The sequence below is a fragment of the Vigna umbellata genome, chromosome 6 (genome assembly GCF_029865625.1).
Source record: "Vigna umbellata cultivar VRB3 chromosome 6, Vumbellata_1.0, whole genome shotgun sequence".
NCBI classification, from domain to species: Eukaryota; Viridiplantae; Streptophyta; class Magnoliopsida; order Fabales; family Fabaceae; genus Vigna; species Vigna umbellata.
The window spans coordinates 28,196,445-28,214,013 of NC_142170.1; the positions used below are offsets into that span (position 1 = coordinate 28,196,445).

Below are 17,569 nucleotides of genomic sequence, written 5' to 3' on the forward strand. Positions count from 1 at the left end.
AAAATTAGAAGTGTAGGATGAGATGAGATGTTAGAAAATTAAAAATGAAAATTTTAAAATTACACGTTTTGGAGGTGTAAAACTGTTATTTCATTTAAAACTGGTATATGAGCCCCTCACTCCTTGACTTGATTCATTTAAAACTAAGTTTTATTTTTGTGGCCTACTCAATAGGAGACTTCTCTAAAGTCTCAATCTCCAAAACTCTATGTAGATTGAAAAAGAGTTAGGGTGAGACTGTCATCCTAGGTGTAAGTCATTTGTTCTTTTTTTTTTTGGAGTTTCTTCGCCATTTGCAAATGGGTTGGTCAGATTTTCGTTCGAGTAATGTTTATTACTTCTCTGAAGTTTAAGGGCGTGTAGCATGTAGCATTGTTATTTCGTTCGTAAACCTAGTTTTAGTTCTTTGGAATGAGATCAGAGACGAGGAAGACTTGTTTCCTCTTACTTTTAAATGTACTTGAAAGGTTTGGTGAGTGGTTTACATCATTGAAACAATCTAAACTTGGTGGCATTATTTTCTTCTGGTTTTTGCCTATGATAGTTTTACTTGTATTTCAACTGCAAACTAAGTAAGAAACATGGGTAAAGTAACAATGCCACCCAAAATCAATGAAATGACATATTCTGATCACTGAAAGGAAATAATTACATTGATTTATTCTTTAACTTACTTTTACTTATAAGATTCCATTTTATCCTAACGATTTGCTCTACACCAACGTTTTACTAAAAAAACTTAGAAAAGTATTAATAAATAAAATAGGTTTTATTCAATGGGTATTTTTTTTTAATTATTTAAAAAACATTAGAATCTTCGGTTAATATTCTATTTTGACGTGAACAAATATAAACTTCACTAACTTAGTAAATGATCTTTGACATTTATTTTAGACAAGTCATGCTTGTGGTGTAAAGTGGCATGATTTTTGCATTCATGATTAATATTTTTGTTGTGATTAATGTTAAAAAGAAGGTATGTTGGCTCTATCCATAAAGTTTCTTTTTTTTGGTATTTTAGTTATATGAACTTTTTGAACATGTTAACTACAAGAAAAATGGCAATTATATACAGATTATTATATACGGATTTTCATCCGTATATAATAGGAATGTTATATACGGATGTTATATACGGATTTGTGGAATAGCCGTACATACGAAAAAATCCGTATATAATGGGGTAAAATGTTATATACGGATTATCCGTATATAATATCGGTGGGTAAAATTGGCGCGTGGAAGCGGGAACTTTTCCAGGGATAAATCCGTATTAAGACCGTATGTAAGTTGACAAAATATTTACCCGCTGATTTTATATACGGATATGGAGATAATTAATAATTAAAAAATAAAACTAAATAATATAGAACCTGACTCTTGTATCACTTTTCTCCCTCCCTCCCTCGAGCCAAGTTTTATCCCTTCTCGAGCCCTAGCTATTCGTCCTTCTCCACTACTACCTATGCCTCCTTCTCGTCATTAATCTTCCTTACTCACTGCAACCTTCTCCCTCGTTGAGGCTTATTCTTCCTCATGGAGCGTTCTTCTCTATGCTACTGCAACCTTCTCCCTCGTTGAACCTCTCTCGAAGCCTAACTTGAAGTCTCCTCTGTCGAACGCAGTGAAAGGCTCTTCTATCGAACACACTAAAGGGCTTGGAAGCGTTTTCCCTAAATGTGGTTGTGCGTCGTTGCCTGCGGAAACAATCTCCTTCAGCAAACACTGTAGGACGACCTCCGTGGTTAGTTGAAACCTTCATCTGGTAAGTAATCCAAATTTGCTTCATTTTCATAGTATCTATAATGTTACATTGACCCATTATTGTTCTTGTTTGTTTGGAGGTTGGAAATCCCAAATTTTGAAACCCTAGGTTGGTTTGTTCCCGTTGGAAGAGATAAGGTGGAGCTCCAATTGCCTTCTGCACCTGGTAGGTATTAATTCATTAGACTTGGGTTTGTGTTTAATTGATATAATTGAAAATGGGTATTGTCTTCTCATGATGACCGTCTATTTCCAACTCTAGATTATTTAGCACTCCTTGTAACTTACCCTTTGATTTCTTCTCCTGCATAATATATTTTTATATGCTGTCGAATATGTATTTGTGAACTGTGACACCCCACCAACAGTGAGGAGCATTAATTCCTAACAAAAATTTTGTATTTTCTTTTCTCTTTTGCTAACCTGTGAATTTAAAGCTTCCATTCTCCTAGCTAGCTAGTGCCTACCTCTAAGACAACACTATTGTTTCCTTTCAAAATTTCATGAACACTGCAAGACATGGTGCCTTTCGTAAGTTTTGGTCTTGTCAGCAAATTATTACTGAATTGAAAATGATATAAGTATGAGGGTAGCACGATATGTTAGAGATATTTTTATCACAGTAAGCTCTGTGATTAATAAATAAACTGTTTTTAAAGGCATTAATGATACTCAACTCAATTTGGTTAATACATATAAATGGAGTAATGAATATGTTATGCTGGAATCTGAGTGATCACCAATTAGTCTAGCATGTGATGTGAATCATTCCCCGAAACTGTGCATAAGATGCCTCATGTGGAAGAACATTTCCAAAATATTTTCCCTTCTTACTAAGATTAAGTGAAAGTGTTTCATTTACTCTCGGAAACTGTTGCCAAAACTTCCTTTTACTTCATACACAATATTCTGTTTAGAAAGTGTGTTGTTGTGGAGGGAGAGGAAGGTCCTGTAGAAGGGCATTTTGATAGTTAATATTTGGTTTAGAAAGTGTAATGTGAATAGTACGTAGAAATGCATATGCAAGTGGCTGAAACTCTGTTTATAAAGGAAAGTGGTAGCATAAGAAGTAATCCATTTGAGAGGTTATGATCGTTATTAGATCTGAAATTACGTTGCACCCACTTCTTCTTTCACGGAAATGGTTTTCATGGCTCCCATTCCAAGCTGATGCACCGTTCTCTTCTTCTTCACTTATCCAGCCAACAACTATGCTTCTTTCCTTGTGCTTCTTTTCAATATCAGCTGGACGTGATGCTCTTGGATGTGGCTGCAACTGTTCATTGTCGAGACATCATTCTTCCTCTCGGTTTGCTTCTCTTGTTTGCCGAGACATCATTCTTCCTCTCGGTTTGCTTCTTCTTCTTTGCTTGGACCGTGAGATTTGCCAAGCCATCACCGTTCACTACTTCCACATACCAGCTCTTCTTCATTTTGTTGCTTCACGCACATCCTTCTCCAAGACCAAGACCGTGGAGCACCTTTCTCAACTGGACTAGCTGCTGCACCATGCCTCAAAACCGTGAGCTTTGAGTGGAAAATCATGTTAAAAATTCTGCATCAAGCCAAAGTGAAAACCATGAGCTCCTCTCTTCTTTCAATTACATTGCAGCTGCTATTTTGCTGTTTTCCTTTCCAAAGCCAAGCACACTTCTTGCATCCAGTGTGCTATGTGAACGCTGCTTACTGCATAGGGGCTGCTGGTTGCGTCAGCTACTCAAGACCATGACATTTCTCCATTCTCTTCTAACGTCCATCCCCTTTTCACGCTACTGGATGCTTTTAAACTCCCATCATTCTCTTTCTCCATTCAGCTGTGACATCCTCACGCGTCCAGCCCCTAAGATGTAAGCTGTTGCCATGCCTTTCCAAAGCTAAACACACCTCCTTTTCTTTTCCTTTGCTAGTACCGTGAAGGTGGCTGTGTGATGATGGTGTTGGTGGTGCTGCCATGGAGCGTTGCTGGATGCAGAGATAGCTGGATTTCCGTGAGTGTCTATGCTTCTAGCACCTTGTGTTGCTGCTGGTGTTGTAAAAACCGTGAGCCACTTCCCTTGGATGTGAGTTAGACGTGCTCCTTCCTTCACTGCTGGACCGAGAAGTGTTTCTTCCAAAATGTCCAGCCCCAATAAAATGTGCCTCTTCTTCAAATTGAATGAGTGCTGGTGGGGACATGGTGTCTCATTATTTTGAGAATGTCTGTGTGCTTTGTGTGGAGTGGGAGAAAATTCTGCAGACTTCATTTGGCACTCCTCCATGTGGCCGTGAGATGGTTGCCTTTCCTTTAGCATTTTGTAAAAATTTATTCAATGACAAAGAAGAAGGGGGCCATGTGTTCCTTTGCATGGACATGATTTGCTTCTTGAAATGTGGTGGCCCCTTCTTTGCTTTCAACTTAAATGTTTGCTATTTGAAAATGAATTTTTTATGGGGACTTAGTATACAAAACCGTGGGCTGCACTTTGGAAGTGGTCCCTCTCTTTTTTATGCTAAATGCTTCTTTAGTATGAGAATGTGCTTTGAACGTGGTCCCCTAATTCCATTCAGCATTCACGCTTATTCTTCCAAAACCAAAGAAACATTCTCCAATCTTCATGCTATATAAAACAAAACCGTATGGCCGTAACTTCTCAAAGAATGTGGTCCCCTCCTTCAATTCCAATTGATTTGTCCTTTTGTGCTAGCCAATCATGAGCCGTGTCTTCTGCTGCTACATTCTTCCTTTTTATTTCCAAAACTTCAGACATTCCCATGTATACTCTTCCTTGATTCCAGCCACGGTTTCTTCCTTTTTCTTTGTTGGATAGGTGACTCCAACTACTTCCAGCCGTGACACATCCAGCTTGTTGTTGGAACAACAGAGAGTTTCTTCCACCCACTTTCCATTCATACGCTTGCTTCACTTCTTGCTGGATGGTGCAACCCTCACACTTACTGCTCACGGGAATCTCTCCTCTACTCCTACCGCTGCTGCACCTTGGCGGGCCGTGAGCTCCTCTGGACATGCTGTGCTCTCTTCTTTGCTGGGTAGGTGAAGCTTCTTCAAAGCTAGCTGGATGTTGGAGCTGGACCTTGAGCTTCCATAGCTTGCAGCTTTGAAGACTCCTCTCAACTGCTGGATCCCTTGGCTGGATGTGCTCGAAAATTTGCAGCTGCTGCATGCGAGTTGTATCCTCCAAGAACCGTGAGCTCCACTTCTTAATAATATCAAAAATCTGCATCCCAAGCTTCTCAATAAGCCGTGAACTTTCTTAGGTGGTGTATGAGGAACTGCTATATACAGGGTATTTATTTATCCCTTCTTAAACCATTATATACGGATTTATCCGTATATAATTTTCCTATATAGGTTATATACGGATTTATCCGTATATAAGTTATATAGGGATATATCCGTATATAATTTCCGTATATAAATTATATACGGATATATCCATATATAATTTTCGTATATAAGTTATATACGAATTTATCCGTATATAACTTATATACGGATATATTCGTATATAATTTTCGTATATAAGTTATATACGGATTTATCCGTATATAAATCTAGCTACGACGGTATTATATACGGATTTTTGCCCGTATATAATCCGTATATAAACACGTATTATATACGGATTTTGGGACTTATATACGGATTTTTGCTGTATGTAATACACTTTTTTCTTGTAGTGTTATTTTTTATGAACTTTTTAACTCCAATCCATGTGAATCATGAGTTAAATTGAGAGATCTAGGTTAAATTGAGAGATCTATTCACATTTCATGGGTATTGTATTTCTAATAATAAGTTACTTTTTCAAAGATTCATCGTAGTAATATTAGAATCAATGGTTAGTCTTGATTATTAATTCAAATGAGTACAATATTATGAATACAAAAATTGAAAATATTATGGTAAGTATGATTCTAAGTCTAGATTGGATAAATAAGAGTAATTTCAACACTTTATAAGTTTGGTAAACGTATTGTGTTATGATTTTTTTTTAGAAATGAAATCAATCTCTTATGTGTTAGGTGGATTGAATTCATTTTTCATCTCTCATTAGGATATTATCTCACTTATGAATCTTTCTTAATAAAAGACCTATAAAAAAACTCAATGTGAAATATTTTATTAGATTTGTCTAAACTCGGACCAACGAGTATAATATCTGTAGACATTTAAATCGTTCCTTCCTCCTTGCGTCTACAGGGTATAAATTGCATGGCTAAACATGAAACTTCAATTCAACATGTAACTTGTTAGTATTTGAGTTTTTTCGTTGTATATGCATACTTACTTGTTAGTAGATTCAAGTGGGGTTTCTGTATTGAGAACTTGATTTTCTTGTTCTTTTCCATAATTTGTTATGAATCAACCAGAAATGTCATTTGCCTTTTAGCGGTTGTATGTTCTGCCACGTACCATGTTGAATGGTAAGAGACTAAGACTTGTATTATTGTTCTATATACAGTCTTCAAAATCACAAAAACACTCATCTTCATTGCCATGAACTTTGCATTTCTTTGGATCCAGTCACTTTTCACCACCTCCCTCATAATGAAACTGGGTGAAAGATACTTAGTTTTCGAGCATATATTGTTGTAAAAGCTGACAAAAGTAGAATAAAGATCACGAACAATATACTTCCTGAGGCGTGTAGATCACTGTCCTTAAGGACTTATCCGCGGTGTATTGCGCAAGCCTCCCATAATACAACAGGAACTTCTCAGAATTTTTGAGGATCTCAAAACTAGCCAGGATCTCTTAGAGAGAATAAATAAACCCAGAATATTTTAAGAAGAAAAGAAGACAAAAAGATTAGAGAATGAGAGAAAGAGAAGAGAGTGCAAATATGCGTATTTGGAATGAAGAAAGCCACTCTATTTATAGAGTGGGAAATCAACAAAGATTGGCCTAAGGCCCAACGCCAATGGGAAAAATCCCGTGCCTTTCGGAAGTGGCTTTGACTATGCAGCAACAATTTAAACGTTGCACATTAAAAAATTTAACGTTGGCAACCGCATCACACGAAACTTGCGGAATGTATCAACGTTAAATTATATTTTGTAATATTATATTAATAAATAATAACAATCCCCCCCATATTGCAAAAGATAAGAAACAATGATTTGAAAGAAAGAAAGAGAAAATCCTGGGTTTTATAAGATGTAATGCATCAAAGCTGGTATACCAAGCTATATGAACCAGTCCTAGATCAAGAAACTTAACACACAATATAGTTGGTATAGCAAGCTATATGAACCAAAGATACTTGAGTGTGTTAGAGGTTTATCAATCACAGTACACCCCCACAATCCTTGTTGTTATCGTTGTGATGCGCTTACTAGGCCATGCGCGTGCCCGGTATTCATGAGTGCTCTAGAGATCATGCCAAGATCTCATGCAAGCGGCCCCACTCGACACTCATATAGGTGATTTCATCAAGTGTATGCTGCAAATCATACACCACCCGTAAGGGATATGAAAAATCATTAAAAACTTTGTGTAAGCTAAAATTCTTTCACCACATAGAATTTTAACGACAAAGTTTAACCTCTCATAATGTAGTCTCTAGCACTTTCACATACACACCATAGGAAGGGACAAAATTGATTAAAATCAATTTAGTGCTATCAGAACTAACAAGTGACTTGTTTTTACCCATATGAACCTTATTCATGGGATCTCCAATCACAAAGGTTGGGTTACCATCACTTGTTTGTTTGCCAGTGGCTTAAGTCTCATTCCCCTCGATGTTTCTAAGATCATATTTCTTCCCAAGGGTTTTGTCACAAGATCTGCTAGATTTCGTTCTGACTTCACATAGTCAATGGAAATAGTTTCATTCTTTAGCAACTGCTTCACCAAATTGTGTCTCAATTGGATATGTCTATTCTTTCCATTGTAATTCTTGTTTTTAGCTATAGCTATTGCCGATTGGCAATCACAGTGTATTGATACTGATGGGGTTGGTTTCATTCCTAGTGGAATGTTTGCTAAGAAGTTTTTCAACCACTTAGCCTCACTACCAACCATCTCAAGAGTGACAAACTCAGATTCCACATTATTGATTTGCAATAATAGTTTGTCTGGCTGATCTTCATGTAATCGCACCACCCCCAAGTGTGAATACATAATCACTAGTGGATTTTGTCTCATCTGAATCAGAGATCCAGTTAGCATCATTGTACCCTTCTAGGACAACGAAAAATCCACTATATTCAATGGCATAATCTATCGAACCTCTCAAGTATCTCATAAGCCTAGAAAGTGCAGCCTAATGTTCTTGATTTGGACATTGAGTGTACCTACTCAGTCTACCTACTACATAACAAAAGTTCATCAAGTGCAGTAAGCTCCCAATTATCTGGGCATACTGAGGCTGAGATAATAATTCTCCTCTATTTTTCATTAATTTAGAATTAACATCATAAGGGGTACTCACTGGTGAGATCATAAAACCTAAACTTCTTAAGAAGTTTCTCAATATATTGTTCTTGGGATAGTAATATACTATCTCCCTTTCTTATGATTCTAATACCTAAAATCATATTGGCTTCACCCATGTCTTTCATTTCAAAGTTCGATCCTAGAAATAATTTATTTCTAGCAACAATTTCATTCTCAATCTGACACTATTCAATCATCATTCATCGTTATCTAAAGTCTCATTCAAAATTCAAAAATACTATATGCTCAATGGGTTCTACTCAAACAATAAATAAATATCATTCCAAAATAATAGATCATTTATTACTATAACCCATCATTAAAATCAAATTCCCATTTAATTTAAAAACTCAGTAATTTTCTTTTTGAATCAAATTAATTTCTCTTTAAATTAGTTTGATTGTCAATCAATTACTAAATAATTAATAATATTTTTTCTTCTCATAATTATTATTATAATTATAATAAATTAATCTCTTTTTTTTTCTCTCCCTTTACAATTTATTTTCATTAATTAAAATGATAGATTATGGGTTCTCCAGACCCAAACCTGCACCCAAGCTCAACTAGACACTCTGGGTTTGCAGTTCAAGTAGGTTCAAACTGAACCAATCACAGTCCTCCGTGCCAGACTCTGGGCCTACAGCCCAATTAAAAATTCTTATTATTATTTTTGGAATTTATTATTATAATTTCCAAATCTGTTCCTCAATTAAGATTGTTGTGAAAGCTGACAAAAGTAGAATAAAGATCACGAACAATATACTTCCTGAGGCGTGTAGATCACTGTCCTTAAGGACTTATCCGCGATGTATTGCGCAAGCCCCCCAGAATACAACAGGAACTTCTCAGAATTTCTGAGGATCTTAGAACTAGCAAGGATCTCTTAGAGAGAATAAATAAACCCAGAATATTTTAAGAAGAAAAGAAGACAAAAAGATTAGAGAATGAGAGAAAGAGAAGAGAGTGCAAATCTGCGTATTTGGAATGAAGAAAGCCACTCTATTTATAGAATGGGAAATCAACAAAGATTGGCCTAAGGCCCAACGCCAATGGGAAAAATCTCGTGCCTTTCGGAAGTGGCTTTGACTATGCAGCAACAATTTAAACGTTGCACATTAAAAAATTTAACGTTGGCAACCGCATCACACGAAACTTGCGGAATGTATCAACGTTAAATTATATTTTGCAATATTATATTAATAAATAATAACATATATTTGAATTATAATACCTTGGTGTCCTCAAGATCAAGGATATGATACTTTGACAACATTTTAATATTATTTACATGTCATTCTGTGATTGGTCTCAAATTACTATACAATCAATAATAATAATCATAAACACCAACATAAACCAATCATAAAATGACACGTAGATAATGTTAAAATGTTATAAAAAAAATGTTGTCAAAATATTATTATATCAAGAACAATGTCTGCACAAGGACACATTTTGCTTTTTAGTTTCGTAAACTAGATTCTGGAACCAAACGTGCAACACAAGAAAGTCACAAAAAGACTAAAGTATTCTACCAATTAATATGTGAGACATAAATCAAACGGGTTTCTATTTCACGTGGCCATATACAACGAAACAAATGGCCCTTGTTTGGTCACACATTATAAAAAGTTGCTAATTCTAGACCGTAGAAATAATCTTTTAGGACCCCCGTTTAGCTTGGACTCAATGACATAAAGTAGGACTCACGATGTTCAATCCAAAATTATATATGTATATCGTATTTAACTTCTTTTCAACTTGTCACTACAGTCATAAATTCTCTTTTACTAATACTTTAGTTTGATTTGTTTAACGTGGTTATATATATAACATGTATCTAAATTAGCTTCAACTATTAAATCTTCCTTAAAAATAATATAGATAATATTAAAAGTCTCACATGTTCACAATATATAAATATAAATGGATATAAATTTTAAAAATTAAATTCGATTTAAAATCTGTTTTTTAAGATTATATCGGAATCATAGTTAATGTGGATCTAGAATTAAAACTCAATGTGAATGAATTATTTGGCACCATGGCATGCATGATTGGAAAAGGACAAATAAATAATGGGATTGAAAAATAAAATAAAACACTGATGATTACGTGACGCAGTGTGCATTCTTCTCCTTGTCCACAAGAATTCATTCAAGGAACATGCATGTGATTCAAGATGACGAGTTGTCATGAAGGCCACTAACTCAACTAACCCTACCAGGCTCTATATATAACACTTATTTAAGAAACCAAGCCTTACTCTTAGAATCATAAAATTTAGCTTCTGAAAATGTGCAAAGGCGTGGAAGGGAAAAAGCTTGGTGGTTCATGCAGAAGCTTACCACCTGAAGGGAATTCTTCATTTGCTGCAACAAGAGGTTGTTCAACATCTTGTGAGCTGTGTGGTTTGCAAGCTTCATTGTATTGTCAGGCAGATGATGCATATTTGTGCAGAAAATGTGACGAATGGGTTCACAGGGCCAATTTTTTGGCCCTTAGACATGTGAGGAGCTTTTTGTGCAAAACATGTCAGAACCTTACACACAGATATCTGATCGGAATCTCATCAGAGATCCTTCTTCCAGTAAGATGGATTGTGCAGAAACAGAACCTTCCTAACAGCACCACCGATGAATTTTGTTCAAGAACGATTAGGAGACCTTTAATCTTTCTCTAGTTTTAGATGGTGTTGGTTTCTTTATGACAATATATGTTCGAAAACCAAATTGCTGCAATGACATATTTAATAGTTGTATATGTAGTCTTCAAATATATAATATTATCAGTAGTCACTCATACATTATGGTAGCAAAATTATAAACTTCACATATTGTTTTAAAATGATGAAAAAAAATTCTCAGCTACCACGGGGTAATAATAATTAATGGGATTTATGCAGTTGCCGGACAAAAACCTTGTACAACTTCTTCGGTTTCTCGATAAAAAAAAAAACATGATCTACATTCCACACTTTTGTCTATGAAGGTGTCGGAGAAGAATTCAAGCTAAACTTGACCTACTTTTAATTTTTAAGATTTATACTTATAAAAAAGAAGTATGTTAGAACACTATGGATTATCAGAAAATAATATAAGTTTAAATTTAATTTATATTTGAATTTTATAACATAAGATGAAACAAAACTAAATTTGGAATTGAAACCATTAAATGAGTATATCTACTTATATATTTATGAAGTTGAATCAATTTATGACTAACGTGAATAAGTATTTTAGCTTGAATTTATTCTTTAAAATTTCATTATCCTTTTGGAGATAATATAACTAAGAAATTAGAAACCTGAGATGACATGTTCTCTTAAGCCAATTGTTTTATTTTAATTTCTCTCACTCATATGTATATTGTAACATCCCAAAAAATATAGCATAAAATCATATAACAGAATAATCACATATTAACAATATTACAGTTCAGTTCTAAGATTAAGAAGTACAATTCTAGCTAAACGACCTTACCAAAATACTGCAGAATTTAAACTTTACAGAAATACTGACTAGACCGAACGGTTTCCAAAATTACCTACACCGAATGGTTCTACAAAACTAGAAGCAGAATAATAACTGAACGGTCCTAAGGTTCGGTCTTCCCTTCCACTTCTTCCAGCAACTATTCTCCTTCTGCTCACATCCACACAGATGATCATTGCAACAGAAAACAACAACAGAAAGGACCAAACAGACAAGACAAGAAATAGGGTAAGCTTATGTAATTTAATTAATGGAACAAACATATATATATATATATATATATATATATATATATGTATATATATATATATCACATAAGTCTGATACAAATTAATATATCATACATTATTGCATGCAATAAACAACCATTTGACTCTGACTGTCCGGATTGTATGAATTCTGTGTAGCTACGACGTTTGTACACCCGGGTGATGTAGTAACTGGGATACCCTCAACAGCTGCCACTCGAGGTTAATCCGTTTCGTCCAAGTTAACCTTATGGACTAGGATCTCCTGCCATTCCCACACATGAGTTACTCATCTCTACATGAAAATAAGTAATCACGAAATATCAGGATAAACACTAGCTAAGCTTTGCCCACATTCATACTTTAACATTCAATAACCAATTTCTAAGATATTCCTCCCTGGAACACTCTTTCATATCCAAACTATTTCATTCACATCATATTTCAAATTTCATCATACTTCATCATCAATATATTCAACTGAAATAAGACCACACTTTCTCATCATAGAGCAAGTGCGAATGGAATAACACACCTTAGAAACTAACATAACCGAGTGCTATTTACCAATTAATCCGCTTCAATGAACTGACCCTTAAGAGTTCAAACTGAACACTACAAAGCCTAGGCCGAATACTAAGACTCTAGGCCGAACACCATTTAATGAGACCGAATACTGTTTGACACCGAATACTAATAACAAACCAAATACTATGAAGAAACCGAGAGATAGAAAGATGTTGAGTACTAATAATACTTATTTTTTAGTCTTAAGACAGAACACTGAAGAGACCGAGTGCTAGTCTAAGACCGAGCACTGTAGAAACCGAACACTATTGAGTTTGGCCGAACGCTCTTATTTTAAAAAATGGTAATGATAGATTACTAAGACGAGATCGAGCGCTTGGTTTAAGACCGAGTACCACTTAGACCGAGTGTCGGGTTTAAGACCGAACACTACTTAGCTTATAGAATGAAGAATTAAATACAGATACAAATAATGGATTTTTAAGGGAAGATAAATATACTAGTATATGTGTAAGTAATATTGAATACCAAAGACAAGGAGACAACTACATTTAGACAGACACTTATTTACAAGTATACTAAGATAAAATCGATCGGTCATCAACTGAAATTCTCCCCAAAGGAAGGATCTAGTACAGACCGAATGCTCAAAGGAAAAACCGAACAGTCAATAATGACTTTCGGTGACAACCACAGGATTACACAGAGAACTACAAACTTAAGATCAAACCTTATATCAACCTAGTTCCTCATCATTTATAGTCAAACACTCATACAGCCAAAAATGCAGTAACAACTATACTTCATATTCATTCAACAATCAATCAACATGCGACCATTCCAAACAAGAATCTTAATCAAATTATATAAGCTTCTCTTACCTCTAAAATGTGACCTGACGCTCACAGGTGCAGAATATTGTTTCACCACTACAATTTCTTCTACCCTTAGAATTCACTGATTACAAAACTAGACCAAAATAAAGGACCAAAATACTTTCAGAATCACATATAGAAAAGTGATCAACCCATGCAACTAGAACTTGGTTTGCATGTGCTAGAAAACCACACGGCTGAGTAAGGAATGAACTTACCAGCTTAAACCCAAAACTTGATCGGTGCAAAGCGTAGCTCTTGGCACCAGGAATACTCAGGCATGGTTTGAATGATGATCGAAAGAAGAAAAGAGTAAGATTTCTTAGAGAGAAGTAGGAGGTTTGTAGAGAGAAGGAGGAGAGAATGAAAACTCAGAAGGTTGAAGATGAAGGGTGCATGCAGAAAAGTGGCGTGAAATTTGAAAACTTAAGTTTTACTCCTACCGTCAAAACCGATCGGCCACTCAATTGCTCACACCTGTCTTCCACTTTCTAATTTTCAAATACCCCTTCACTGACACATGTAATCCACTAAGCTGGGGTTTTCAGGGTTCTGACATATATATATATATATATATTTATATATTTAAATGTATATTACTAAAGATGAGTGTTTCACAATAAATTTGGGTATTCAGTTGAATTGATCTAAAATTATAGAATAGATAAATAATGTACATAAGAGAAACGTTGCAGAAATTCACTTGACCTTTATTATTGGTTTGAGAAGAGCTTGATATAGTACAACAATTTAAATAAATTTGATTAGGATAAACATCGAATAAAATTTTCTTGGTAAATAAATTTATATTTAACTTAATATGCACATCATTTCATGTACGACAATTTAATTATATTTATTAATAGATGCTCCAAACAACCACTAATAATGTGTTTTATGTATAGTTGGAACAATTCAAAACATTGCAAACTGACTAACTCATCTTAAATTCAAAATATTTTAAATTTCAAAAATAAAAAACACAATATTGATTCGGGAATTAATGTTGTAGATTAAAATTATAATATTGTCTAAATTAAATATTTTACAATCCATGAACTTCTCAATTATTCACGCCAATGTTCCGCTCAACACCCAACATTCAAACAATAACAATAACCAAAGAAGGAGAGGGACCATGATGGCTAAAAAAATGGAAAAAAATGAATGGTACCTCTGTGCTCCTTTTTTGACATCATCCCATAGGATCAAAACAATCTGAATTTTGAAGTGAAGAATCCAAGATAGAGTTGGGAATTCCGATGGCATAAACGGGAAAATCTTTCTCCAAATGAGGAGGCCAAAACGAAAAACCAACACTATTACGTTGGCCTTCCTTAGCTTCATGTTCAGATAGAATTTCAGACAAATAATTCAATGACTCCATATTATAATACCCCATATTAATGAAAGAAAACTACCATCAACGTAATAATAAAAAAAAAAAAGAAGGCTTACCTTCCAATGAGACATAGAAACTGAGAGGTGCCATTGCAATAAGAAAAATAATAGTTTGACACACACATTACCCTTTCATATTTCTTTCTTTCTTCTTTTTCGAAAATTATAAAAGTTCATTCTTTTAAGACCATTTTATCCTTGTTAATGTGTTATACTATCATTACTCTTGTAATAAATTGTTTTGTCAATTTCAAGAGGTCCAACTATTGGTAAGGGACACACTCGAGTAGACCAAGATGTTGTTTAGTTCTAATTTGTGATAAAGAACCTTAAGAGAAAAGGGTCCTCTTTAATTTATTTTTAAATTGTACCATTATAAACCTTAGCTAGAAAGGCCAACTACATGTGTTGGCATCCAAACTGGACAACAAAGCTCGAGCTTGCATAGATGTTTTCACGAGAGTGAATGAAAGAAAGAAAGAAAGGAGAGATTAAAGTTTTTGGGTTTTAGAAATTTAAGAATTTAGAAATGAATGAAGAACTAGAGACAGTGAACGACAGACTAAGCTAAGAGTGAGCGAAGGAGCGCGAGAGTGAAGGAAAGTCTAAGGGAGATTTGAGAGAGGGAGGATGCGCGAGAGTGAACGAAAGTCTAAGTCAAAGTGGATTCAGCAAGACGGAGGGAGCGTGAGAGTGAAGGAAAGTTTGAGGGAGATGATTTTGAGAGAAGGACCATAATGGCTAAAAAAATGGAAAAAAAATGAATGGTACCTCTGTGCTCCTTTTTTGACATCATCCCATATAGGATCAAAACAATCTGAATTTTGAAGTGAAGAATCCAAGATAGAGTTGGGAATTCCGATGGCATAAACGGGAAAATCTTTCTCCAAATGAGGAGGCCAAAACGAAAAACCAACACTTTACGTTGGCCTTCCTTAGCTTCATGTTCAGATAGAATTTCAGACAAATAATTCAATGACTCCATATTATAATACCCCATATTAATAAAAGAAAATTACCATCAACATAATAATAATAAAAAAAAAGAAGGCTTACCTTCAAATGAGGCATAGAAACTGAGACGTGCCATTGCAATAAGAAAAATAATAGTTTGACACACATTACCCTTTCATATTTCTTTCTTTCTTCTTTTTCGAAAAATTATAAAAGTTCATTCTTTTAAGACCATTTTATCCTTGTTAATGTGTTATACTATCATTACTCTTGTAATAAATTGTTTTGTCAATTTCAAGAGGTTCAACTATTGGTAAGGGACACACTCGAGTAGACCAAGATGTTGTTTAGTTCTAATTTGTGATAAAGAACCTTAAGAGAAAAGGGTCCTCTTTAATTTATTTTTAAATATTACCATTATAAACCTTAGCTAGAAAGGCCAACTACATGTGTTGGCATCCAAACTGGACAACAAAGCTCGAGCTTGCATAGATGTTTTCACGAGAGTGAATGAAAGAAAGAAAGAAAGGAGAGATTAAAGTTTTTGGGTTTTAGAAATTTAAGGATTTAGAAATGAATGAAGAACTAGAGACAGTGAACGACAAACTAAGCTAAGAGTGAGCGAAGGAGCGCGAGAGTGAAGGAAAGTCTGAGGGAGATTTGAGAGAGGGAGGATGCGCGAGAGTGAACGAAAGTCTAAGTCAAAGTGGATTCATCAAGACGGAGGGAGCGTGAGAGTGAAGGAAAGTTTGAGGGAGATGATTTTGAGAGAGGAAGGATGTGCACGAGTGGACGAGAATCTGAGTGCGAATGATTTCAGTAAAAGGGAGGGAGCGCGAGATGGAAAAGGAAGAATGTGCGAAAGTGAGAGTCTGAATCTAAGTGAGTTTAGCGAGATGGGGTTTCTCTTTTAACATTTTTTAAAATAAAATATTTCAAAATTTGTATATAAGATCAGTATTTTTTTTCACTTACACGGATATTAAATACAGATGTATCCTTAGCAAAATTATCTCTTTAATCCTGAACATTACATACATATATTATTTACGAAAAATTCATATGTAAATTTCTTCAATCTTACGTACGAAAAAAATTATATGAAACTCCATTTTCAAAATCCATATGTAATTTCATTTTTAAAATCACTATGTTAGAGGTCTTTTACTTACGGATCAGAATTCGTATGTAATAATTTGTACATAATTTGCTTTTTTTTAGTAAAATATTTATTATTATTGAGTTTGTGTTGTATGACTATATAATTCTAAAATTATGAATTCTAATTCTATGTTGTTGACTTTTAAAGGTGGATTTTAGGTAGGGTTAACTTTTAAAGACCAATTCTAGTTGATTCTTTAATTTTTTTAATTATAGTTATTTAACGGCAACCAAATCAATACTAATGTATTTCTGTTTTTAAAATCACGTAATTTGGCCTCTACTTAACTAGCGATGATAAAATTTATTTTTAATATTAGTTTTAATTTCTGTAAATTTGGTGGACGACACTAATTTTTAATATTAGTTTTAATTTGTGTATATTTGGTGGCCGACATTAATGACAATAATTTCAAAAATAATCTCTGAAATTATTTATATTCAATAAATACAAATAAAAAAATTATAATAAATGAAGAAAATAAGTGTAAATAAATGTATATGAAGGAGATAAATATATAGATGAAAGAAATAGATATTAATAAAGAAGATAAAAAGAAAAATCTGGATGAAAGCAATGAAGATAAAAATGAAAGTGAAGGAAATGAAGAGAATAATGTAGATGAAAGATTTGTGCGTGAATGAAGAAGATAAATATGAGTGAAGGAATTGAAAGGAGATTCATAAACGTAAATGAAT

General features: G+C 34.3%; 1 protein-coding gene across 1 annotated transcript; it reads left to right on the plus strand.

Annotated features, from left to right (window-relative positions):
- Positions 1–10,505: 10,505 nt before the first annotated feature.
- LOC124820461 (B-box domain protein 30-like) lies at positions 10,506–10,892 on the plus strand. Its single transcript, XM_047292158.2, has one exon. It carries the CDS (start codon positions 10,506–10,508, stop codon positions 10,890–10,892), a length of 387 nt encoding a protein of 128 aa, XP_047148114.2.
- The last annotated feature ends 6,677 nt before the right edge of the window (positions 10,893–17,569 follow it).

Excerpts from the sequence above, each read along its gene's own strand:
- LOC124820461 (XM_047292158.2), top strand. The coding sequence starts at position 10,506 with ATGTGCAAAGGCGTGGAAGGGAAAAAGCTTGGTGGTTCATGCAGAAGC.